The sequence below is a fragment of the Aaosphaeria arxii genome, assembly GCF_010015735.1.
Source record: "Aaosphaeria arxii CBS 175.79 unplaced genomic scaffold BU24scaffold_1, whole genome shotgun sequence".
NCBI lineage: Eukaryota > Fungi > Ascomycota > Dothideomycetes > Pleosporales > Aaosphaeria > Aaosphaeria arxii.
Window position 1 is genome coordinate 2,421,291 of NW_022983474.1, and position 9,093 is coordinate 2,430,383.

At 53.7% G+C, this 9,093-nt stretch overlaps 6 protein-coding genes across 6 annotated transcripts in view; 4 read left to right on the forward strand and 2 right to left on the reverse strand.

Moving 5' to 3' along the window:
- Positions 1-134: 134 nt before the first annotated feature.
- On the forward strand, positions 135-1,388 carry BU24DRAFT_416871 (impact family protein; the record flags this gene model as incomplete). Its single annotated transcript, XM_033526564.1, has 1 exon — positions 135-1,388. A coding segment is annotated over exon 1 (791 nt), but the record flags the coding sequence as incomplete, so codon positions are not given.
- Positions 1,279-2,487, reverse strand: BU24DRAFT_457216 (uncharacterized protein; the record flags this gene model as incomplete). Its single annotated transcript, XM_033531521.1, has 1 exon — positions 1,279-2,487. One exon carries the CDS (start codon positions 2,485-2,487, stop codon positions 1,279-1,281), a length of 1,209 nt encoding a protein of 402 aa, XP_033389553.1.
- Positions 2,488-2,946: 459 nt separating this feature from the next.
- BU24DRAFT_338079 (GTP cyclohydrolase I) lies at positions 2,947-3,805 on the reverse strand (the record flags this gene model as incomplete). The annotated part of the gene is made up of 3 exons (XM_033523112.1): positions 2,947-3,255; positions 3,312-3,616; positions 3,676-3,805. The coding sequence occupies 3 exons, from the start codon at positions 3,803-3,805 to the stop codon at positions 2,947-2,949; spliced, it is 744 nt and encodes a 247-aa protein (XP_033389554.1).
- Positions 3,806-5,868: 2,063 nt separating this feature from the next.
- BU24DRAFT_17161 (uncharacterized protein) lies at positions 5,869-6,831 on the forward strand. Its single transcript, XM_033521517.1, has one exon. It carries the CDS (start codon positions 6,014-6,016, stop codon positions 6,707-6,709), a length of 696 nt encoding a protein of 231 aa, XP_033389555.1. The 5' UTR covers positions 5,869-6,013; the 3' UTR covers positions 6,710-6,831.
- BU24DRAFT_17116 (uncharacterized protein) overlaps positions 6,572-9,093 on the forward strand; it is a 2,817-nt gene continuing 295 nt past the window's right edge. The window contains exons 1-3 of the mRNA XM_033521506.1: positions 6,572-6,701; positions 6,855-8,193; positions 8,242-9,093. The exon at positions 8,242-9,093 is cut by the window's right edge and continues 295 nt beyond it. Coding sequence (XP_033389556.1) covers positions 6,953-8,193; positions 8,242-9,093 — 2,093 coding nt within the window. The 5' untranslated portion in view covers positions 6,572-6,701; positions 6,855-6,952. The remainder of the gene's footprint in view (positions 6,702-6,854; positions 8,194-8,241) is intronic.
- The window catches only part of BU24DRAFT_17151 (Pkinase-domain-containing protein), a 1,878-nt gene continuing 1,807 nt past the window's right edge, over positions 9,023-9,093 (forward strand). The window contains exon 1 of the mRNA XM_033521515.1: positions 9,023-9,051. The gene's annotated coding sequence lies outside the window, so the exon portion shown is untranslated. The remainder of the gene's footprint in view (positions 9,052-9,093) is intronic.

The following is a 9,093-nucleotide window of genomic DNA, read 5'->3' on the forward strand; positions in this document are numbered from 1 at the left end:
TATAATGACTTCAGATGAAAAGAAATGGACGACCGAGCAATTGATTGATTGTAAGACCAAGCTCGCGTAGTGTTAAAATCATACCATAATTAAGCCCCACACTAAGTAAACCCACCAACGTCTTCCCTTGCCATGCTCAACTTGGGATAGTTACCATAACTCATCCTACATCAATCATCCATCCCATTAACTTACCTATCAATCTATGCATACTTAAAAAGTGACCTGTTAAAACAAAATTCCCTCGCACCTACAGCAGCAATGACCAGCATCGACAATGATGCCATATTGGACGAACTCACAACCATAAACTCCATATACGAAGAAGGCACCTTAACACCCATCTCCACCAACAATGAACCCTCACTACTCTTCAGTCTGCGACTACCCTCTCTCCCATCCGTCACATTACGCCTGGAATTCCCCCCGGACTACCCAGACGCACCGCCATCAATCCTAGGCACGCAATCCGTAGGCGACGACCTACCAAAAGGCGTCGGCAAGCAAGTCGTCGACGTCGTAAGAGACGTCCTAGCAGCGACATACCGGCCCGGCGAGGCATGTATATTCGATCTCCTCGAAGAAGTCCGCGAAGCAATTGAGAAAGCAGAAGAGCAAGGAACATTGCACCTACACGACGAACCAGCAGCAGCACAGCATGGCGCCGACGACACATCAAACATCAGCACATCAACCCCCTTCCAAAGCGAAGACCTAGGCCCCGAACCCCCCTGGACAATCGCCCTCCCCATCACCGAGAAAAAATCCATCTTCCTAGCACGCGTCGCCCCCGTCTCCTCACCCGCCCAAGCAAAGTCCTACGTCCACCACCTGCTGTCCACAGACAAGAAGGCCGCGCGCGCAACGCACAACATGACAGCCTGGAGGATCCGCGGCCCCAACGACACGAGCTACCAGGACTGCGACGACGACGGGGAGACGGCGGCGGGGGGTCGCATGCTGCATCTGATGCAGTTGATGGATGTGTGGGACGTCATGGTGGTGGTGACGAGGTGGTATGGGGGTGTGCAGTTGGGGCCGGATCGGTTTAGGATTATTAATTCGGCGGCGAGGGAGGCGTTAATTTTGGGGGGTTTCGCTGGGAAGGATGGGGAGGGGAAGAAGAAGAAGAAATGATGTTTGGGGTTTATGTTGGGGGTTTTGGCCAACTAGAGGTTTTATCTTTTGTTATACAGTTGTGGCATCAGGAGTTGTATCGACTCAGGACTTGCTCGTTGCAAGACGTCCAATTCGTAGAGAGGATTCACACATTCAGATCTAGTTTGCAGTCGACAGCTCGTCGAGCCTGTCGATGAGACTGTGTATCTCTTCCTCCTGCAAGCGTGTTTCCTCCACATCCACCGGCCTTCGAATCCCCCTATACTTCCTCACAATCCCCACATTCTTCCCCTTCTCCAAATCCACATACCCATACGTCAAGAAACTCAACGCCCACCTATGAACATTCAACCCCCTCCTAACCCCCTCCATGCCAACCAAATCAATCGCAAACTCCATCGGCCGCCCCTCATCATCCCAATACTCCCTATTCATAAGCGCCCACTCCGACTCAGGAACCCCATTCTCCAACTCATCATCAATCCACGGCACGAACGCGCGGTCAAACCACCCAGTCAAATACGTCCGCCTCGCCAGATCCGTCGAATTGTCGAAGTCCAGCCTCGTCTTGCCCGCCAGCACGTCCCGCAGGGGAATCAGGTTCCGCTGGCACAGCAGCATGTGCGAGAGCTCGCCCATGCCGCGGCCCTGCACGGGGTCCGAGAACCGCATGTCGAGCTTCGTCAGGAAGAGGTGGAGGAGGAGGATGTCTTCGTCGGCGAGGACCGCGGGGTTGCGAACGAGTTTCACGCGCGCGGCTTGCGTCTTGGTTTCCATGAGGAGCCAGAGTTTCATGAGGGCGCGGCCGGTAGCGCGGGGGACGCGGTGCCCTTCGAGGGCGAGGAGCGTTAGAATGTGCCGGACGATGCGGTCGCGGAAGATGACGAGTTTGGTCCAGCGGAGGGAGGGAATGTCGCGGGAGAGGTGGGAGCGGCGGTCCATGGGCTTGAGGCTTGGGTCGGAGATGCAGAGGTTGGGCCAGAGGGTCCAGGTGAAGACGTAGGCGGCGTCGGGGGCGTGGTATTTGGCGAAGTCGTGGATCAGGGAGACACCGTGTTTGTTGAAGCGGTAGTGGAATTCTTTGTCGATGGCGTAGAGGTCGAGGAGCGTGGCGGGTGGGAGGCGGAGGGTGAATTGGAAGAAGAGGTTTGGGTGACGGAGGATCGCTTTGTAGATGTTGAAGGTCGTGGATGGGCGGTTGGGGTTGATGATTATGCCGAGATGGGGGTTGCGGCGCTTGACGTCTTCGAGTTGGGCGCGGTGCCTGCGGACGATGTTGGGGTTGCTAGATGAGGATGTGACTTCGAGGTTGCCATTCGAACTGCTGTCGATCTCCAGGCTGGAGGCAGGTCTTTTGGTGCCGCTCATCTTTGAGTCTGGATGACTGGAGTGGAGTTGAAGTCGGAGAAGGTAACTGTAGTTGGAAGTGCGGTTATGTAGATAGGTAGTGAAGTGGAAAACACCAGAAGATTCTCGGTGGACTTCAGTGTTTGTGTTGTGGCTAAAACGCGTTGGTGGTGAGTTGTTTGATATACAAAATGGAGTAAACAATGATAGGAACAGTGCCACAGCAACGAAAGATGAGACGACCTTCACTTCTCACTATACACAACAAAGTGGCACAAAGAAGGGAAGCTTGAGTAAATAATCGTTTCGAGCGATTATTGAGCGCCTGTTGAAAGGCAAGATGCATTTACAGTCTAATGCAAAAGATTTTCAGCTATATACCGCCGACCTGACTCTTTGAAGTGGATGAACACCGCCACCAACGCCTTTCTCCAAAATGGATATGATATCATGCATAATTGAGCATAGATGGTACCGAAATTACCTCTTGAGAAGGTTCAAGAACTCCTCCCGGGTCTTCGCCTGTGTTCTCATACAGCCAAGCATGCAGCTGGTTGTTGTTGACGAGCCCGGCTTCTGAACTCCGCGCATGACCATGCACATGTGTGTCGATTCGATGACTACGGCGACTCCCAATGGGGTGAGGACTTCTTTGACTGCCTCAGCCACCTGCTTGGTCAGTCGCTCTTGAACCTGAAGTCGCCTTGCGTACATCTCGGCGATGCGCGCCAGTTTGGATAGACCGATCACCCTCTTGTTGCGCTTGTCCGGGATGTATCCGATGTGGATCTGCCTTTTGTGTTAGTCGATCATTCCGTAACAAATGAGACTCATTACGAGCATACCTTGCCAGTGAACGGGACCAGATGATGTTCGCAAAGCGAGAAGAACTCGATGTCCTTGACCATGACCAGCTCATCGTGGTCCTCGTGGAAGATGGCGCCGTTGACCACGTCTCGAAGGTTGTCCTCATAGCCCTTTGTGAAGAACAACATCGCTTTGGCGAAACGCTCGGGTGTATTCAGGAGACCTTCACGAGAAGGATCCTCGCCGACGCACTCCAAGAGTGTTCGGACGGCTCCAGCCATTTTGGCCAATCGCTCATCCTTTTGCTCCGGTGTCGCTTCCTTCCTCTCCCTCGTTCCCTGGCCTTTATTGGAATATGTTAGTAACATATAACTCGTCTGGGATGGCACCGGTGGTACATACTCGGCCAGCTCAATCCATCAAAGTCCACGATAGGCTGTCGGGTGTATGGGCTTTGCGCGCGGCTGGTCGCCAACGGTGTAGCACTGTCCACTGGGACACTCGTACGAATGCTAATACGTTTGTCGTCCATGTTGGCGCTTGTCGAATTGCTAGGGAAATAGCCGTTGGGACCGTCGTGGTTGACGATCTGGTGCGACTCGTGCGATGACTCCACAGCTGTTGTAGGTACGTCTTGTTGCGCCTGGGGTTCTTCTGCTTGTTCGGGAGAATTCGTCGATCGGCGAAGGGGAGAGGGCTCGTGAGTTGTGTGGGAAGGTGTTGCGGATCTAGGGGTATTTGTAGAAGAATCCATGTTTGCTATGCAGCTAGGCAGCCGTTGTCTTGAAGATTGAAGTTTGGTCGGGTGATCCGGAGGTCTTTGTGAAGTAGGATTGCGTTTTTTGTGTATGTAGATTAGTGGGATGAAAGGACTGAAGTACAATCGCAAAGCATAATGTGTTTGCGAATTTCAAGGAAGACTGAGTAAAGAAAAATAGAAGGACCAATTGAATAAGATTTTCTACGAAGCGGTAAGGATATCGGCGGGGGAAGGGTTCTAGGAGGGGAAAGTTAATTCACTCTTTGGCGTTTTTTCGGCGACCCGCCCGTAGGAAAAAGATGGATTGGGGTCCGGCCCTGACGTCGGTCGGTCAGCACAGACCTGAGCGGAGAGGGCAGGAGGGGTCTGTCAGTGGTTGGGTTGTTTCCTTTTAGTCTAGTCAAGTCACGGGACTTTCCGTACAGTCACAATCCGCTTACAGCCAAGCTAGCAGGCAGCCCGACAACACGACAACACCCCTTCATCACCTCACCTCTCTACCATCCCCAGCCTACCTGCACGGTGTACCTTTCCCATCAGCTTCATCGACTTCGACATCGACATGGAATATCAATATTTCTAATGCACCCATTGATGCGAGCTTCCAAGACCTCCACCGCTGCCAGAGGCACGCACCCACCGTGACCGCCGTCTGTGTTCGTTCACGCACACAACGTCCGATTATCGCGCGTCTATCATGGGTGACAATACAATCATGGCCGTAACCATGTCGGTGGGAACACTATCAACGCTTGGGCATGGATGGAACAAGTGCGAGAAGCCTTTACGCTCTTGACAGCTTCAGATTCTTTAAACCCACAGCCATCATTGTTGCATTACTCTTTCCAGTCGCGCCAGATGTAGCGTTTGTCGCATCTACCCTCCATCTTTAAAAGGCCCGTCTTCATCAACACTTTGCTCTAATACGTGTCTGCCTGCCTATTGCAGATATCCTCTTCGACACTCAAGTATTCACTCTGGACTTAGTCTGTGTTCGCACCCAAGGGTTGTTCGGCCGCGTCGCCGTCGTTGCTTGCATATGAATTCATTGCCCCTCGACAACACAGCGCGCTGGACGTGCTGGGGTTGGGATCAGCCCGCCTTAGCTGGGCCCCAAACACCCGCACGCGAGCCCAGTTTACTCGGGACAATGAATGCGAGTGCCGTATGAGCACCAGTCTCGTCCATCTCGTCTGTACGACCTTGCCAACGCTGCGGCGCCTCCAGGATTCCATTTCCCTTGACTTCCCGCTTTGATTGTTCTTGCTGGTATAGTATGAAATGATATTCGAAAGGCATGGGTGGGGAAATCCATGGCAGACTTCCTTGAATTAGGAATGCTGCCATTCAAACAAACATGTGTGGGATCACGAATGAGAGTTTAATATCGCTGCGAAGCGCTGCGGCTAGATGTTCGTTCTCCTCTTCAGATATTGGACCAGTCTAGGCGGTGGATATTTGGAGCACTGGTACCATCTGTTGCGCTATCTCCGGCATGATTGTTTATCGTTCGGCTTCTCCAAGCCTCTGCGAACAGGAAACTACCTGCGAACTCAACGTACCGTCATGATTACTGCCGCTCTCCATACTGGACCGGATCCTGGTATAGTCACGGGTTCATTCCGGCGAGCCTCACTTGGACGAGCGCACAAAGCATTCTACATCAGATCATTCCTGCATACCACATAAGGTACATGATTTCTGAACCTTTAAACGACTTCACCACGTCGCACCATGGCATATTCCGGCTATGAAAATTGGCTTGTAACATGCCATTTGCGGATTTCAGTACCACTAGCACACTCCTGGTGCGGCTGCCATCATGCATCGATAGTTATGTTGGGCTTTTGCGTGCTGCTTAGATAGTTCCATGTAGGCGCACGGTAACCTGTGCTGCTGCTGGGTGATGCTTGAGAGAGAGATCCAGTTAGTTTAGATGACGACAGTAAATCCGCCTGCCACTTAAGAAAGAAAGGCAAGATGGACTCTGCAGAAGCAGGATACGTTCCTTTGCTGGGGTGGCAAAGATTTTGCACGAGACCTACACATATTCTCACCTTTCAAGAGGGGGGCTCAAAACAACATGCAAAGTATGGATGGCACATGCATACGACAGCAACAGCCAGCCAGCCAGCCAGCCAGAAAGCAAGACAGTCAGATAGTCTGCGTGAGCGGGATGCGAATGCTGCAGATGCAAATACAAATGCACATGCGGATGCGAAAACATTTTGGGGGGAGGACGGGGAGGGACGGGGAAGTGGGACGCTGTCTGCGGACACCAATGCAGGCGGTCCTCTGAGTCTTGGCATTGGCGGAAAAAGAAAGCGACGAATTGGGGACGAGCCGACCGACCCCAACGACCAGAACAAGAACGAGAACCAGAACCAGCGGAACCTTTGGGATTGGGGATGGATGCGAAAGAAACCTCCTCCCTACCGTCCTACCGAGTACCGTCCTACCGTTCTACCGTCCTCCTACTCGTATTGCCAAACCCTACCCAACCTTACCGCTACCAGCCTACCAGCCTACCGGCCTACTACTACGCCTAATTGCCCTATCCTACTCGTATCTACGCCAGCAAAAGCGCTGCGGGCACGATCGGCGACAACTCCATTATCATCACCATCACCTTCGCCATCACCATCATCAACGTCAGCATATATCAAAGGTAAATAAACTAACAACATCCCCTTCTGCCTGCCAACATATTCCCCTTTCCCGTTTTCTTTTTATCTGCAATCATCCTGTCCTGTTCTTGACTGCCGGCTCACTCGCACTTCTTGAGCTGTGCCGTCTCGAATAGTCCCTGACGCTCGGCTAGTGGACGGTGACACTGCGACCCGCGCTCCGACCGCTTTGGCCTCGATTCAGTAGCATTAACCACTTTTCCATACTACTACTTATGCCACTGCTGTCTACATGGCTGGGTTGCGCCGGACCCAGGATATAGCTCAGCGGAGAACAGAGGAAACGTCGTCCATCAGAGAGAGGGAGGGGATCCACTCGCGAGACTTGGCTGCTGCCGACTCCAGCGCAGCGTCACCGGTGCCACGCGCCGCGAAAGACGACCACAGACGAGACACCCACGATCCCGACGCTCGTTCATCGACAAAACACGCCAGGGGCCGTTCGCGCGAGCGCAGTGTGAGTAGAGATACTAACACGCGCCGCCGGAGTCGAGGTGCACCAAGGGAGCGTCGTCGACATCGATCGTCTAGGGAAAGGGCTCCAAGTTTGGACAAGGGTTCGCAGTCTCAACGACACCACCACTCCCATCACCACCACCATAGCCATCACCATCGCGATAAATCTCCATCTCCCAAACGCCGCCGCACACGCTCTCCATCTCCAGATCGGGACTTTCATCGACGTACTAAGCGGAGGAGCAGTAGGAGTGTAGAGCGGTCACGTTCCAGGCCTCAGCATACTGAAACCTCCAACAAGACCAGGCACAGAGCCTCTTCACCACATTCCATCTCCACCCGCGCCGAAGAAACTGCTCGAGACGCGAGCCCGGGATCCCAAAATCCGTCTTCCTCCCGTCGTCGCTCACGATCCGCTGAATCGCGTCATCGAACATATCCCCATCGTGACAGGAAGCGATCGCGTTCTCCTGAAAGAAAGTCACGGAAGCACGAGTCGCCTAGGCGGCATTCCCCGCGAAGGCATCACCGGCGGCATCATACATCTATTGAGGAAAGGGAACAAGATCGTGATCGTGAAGAACAAAATCAGAGCCGCTCTCGGGCTGCGCGTTCCCCATCTCCTCACCGCCGACGGTCGGTCACGCCTGTAAGAGGTCGCTCCCCGCGACACCCAAGGCACAGGAAAGCGGCTTCACACCAATCACGCTCCCCCTCGTTATCGTCCCACACCAGGAGCGCGCGAAAGCCAGACAGAGAGGCTCGTAGCGACAAACGTACGGAAACAAATAGAACTTCCTCCTTGAAGGGCTCTCCACCTCCTGCATTAGACCGAAAGCCTGATATCCCCGGTTCTCCAGACCTCGACTCCGATATGAAAGGTACCCACCACCATGGACGATCATCTCGCCCAAGCAACGACACGCACTCAAATTATTCGCACTCTCCACAAGGACAGTCGCCATACCCGGGAGGGCGAGGGGGCCGAAACGGGCAACAGTCTCATTCAAATCAAGCGTATGTACCCCCAGCCGCTGCAATACCAAATCCGCTTACATCACATAGGGGAGGCTTTCGCGGTAATAATTTCAATGGCCCCGATCGCCGTTCATCAGGGGCTGCGCCAGGTTCTGGCTACAACGCCGCCCAAGGGGGACGTGGCCGAGGTGCACCAACTCAATTCTCAAACCTGTCTTGGACCCCAGCTTCAGGAACTCGAGGTGGCCGACCAGCCACAGAAGCTCCGCGCCATGCATCTTCTTCTATACCATCCAAATCAACAACAGCTCCTGAGACTTCGAGCCCAGCGGTTGACGCCGAGGACAATCCCTTCCGTCCATCAAAAGATATGCGCGCTGAAGATGAGGTGGAGAAGGGGGAGAAACAAATGCCTCCACCTAGTAAGCCAGCAGCAGCCTCTAATCAATCAAAGGGGTTCAGCTTTTCGCTCAAGACCAAGATTCCCGTCCCGACAGGAGGCTCGCAAGACGATGCGCCAGAGAAACCGTCGAAGGAATCGATACTCGAGTCTAAACCGAAAGCCACACCACCACGAGAGCCTTCCTCCAGGTATGCCGTAGACCCACGAGGTGAGCATGATCGTGACCGTGACCGTGATTACGAAAGAAGCCGACCCCAAGATCGCGATCGCGATCGCGGAAGGGCAAGAGATCGGGAGCGGGACTATCGAGAAAGGGACCGCCGCTACGATGAATACGAAAAGTATGACAGCCAGTACGATAGAAGACCGCCGCCGTATCGGGATCCTCGAGACGTCCACGACCCACGAAATCCAAGAGATTCACGAGATTCACGAGACCCAAGAGATCCACGAGATCCACGAGATCTCAGAGACCCCAGAGACCCCAGAGACCCCAGAGACCCCAGAGACCCCAGAGACCCCAGAGACCCCAGAGA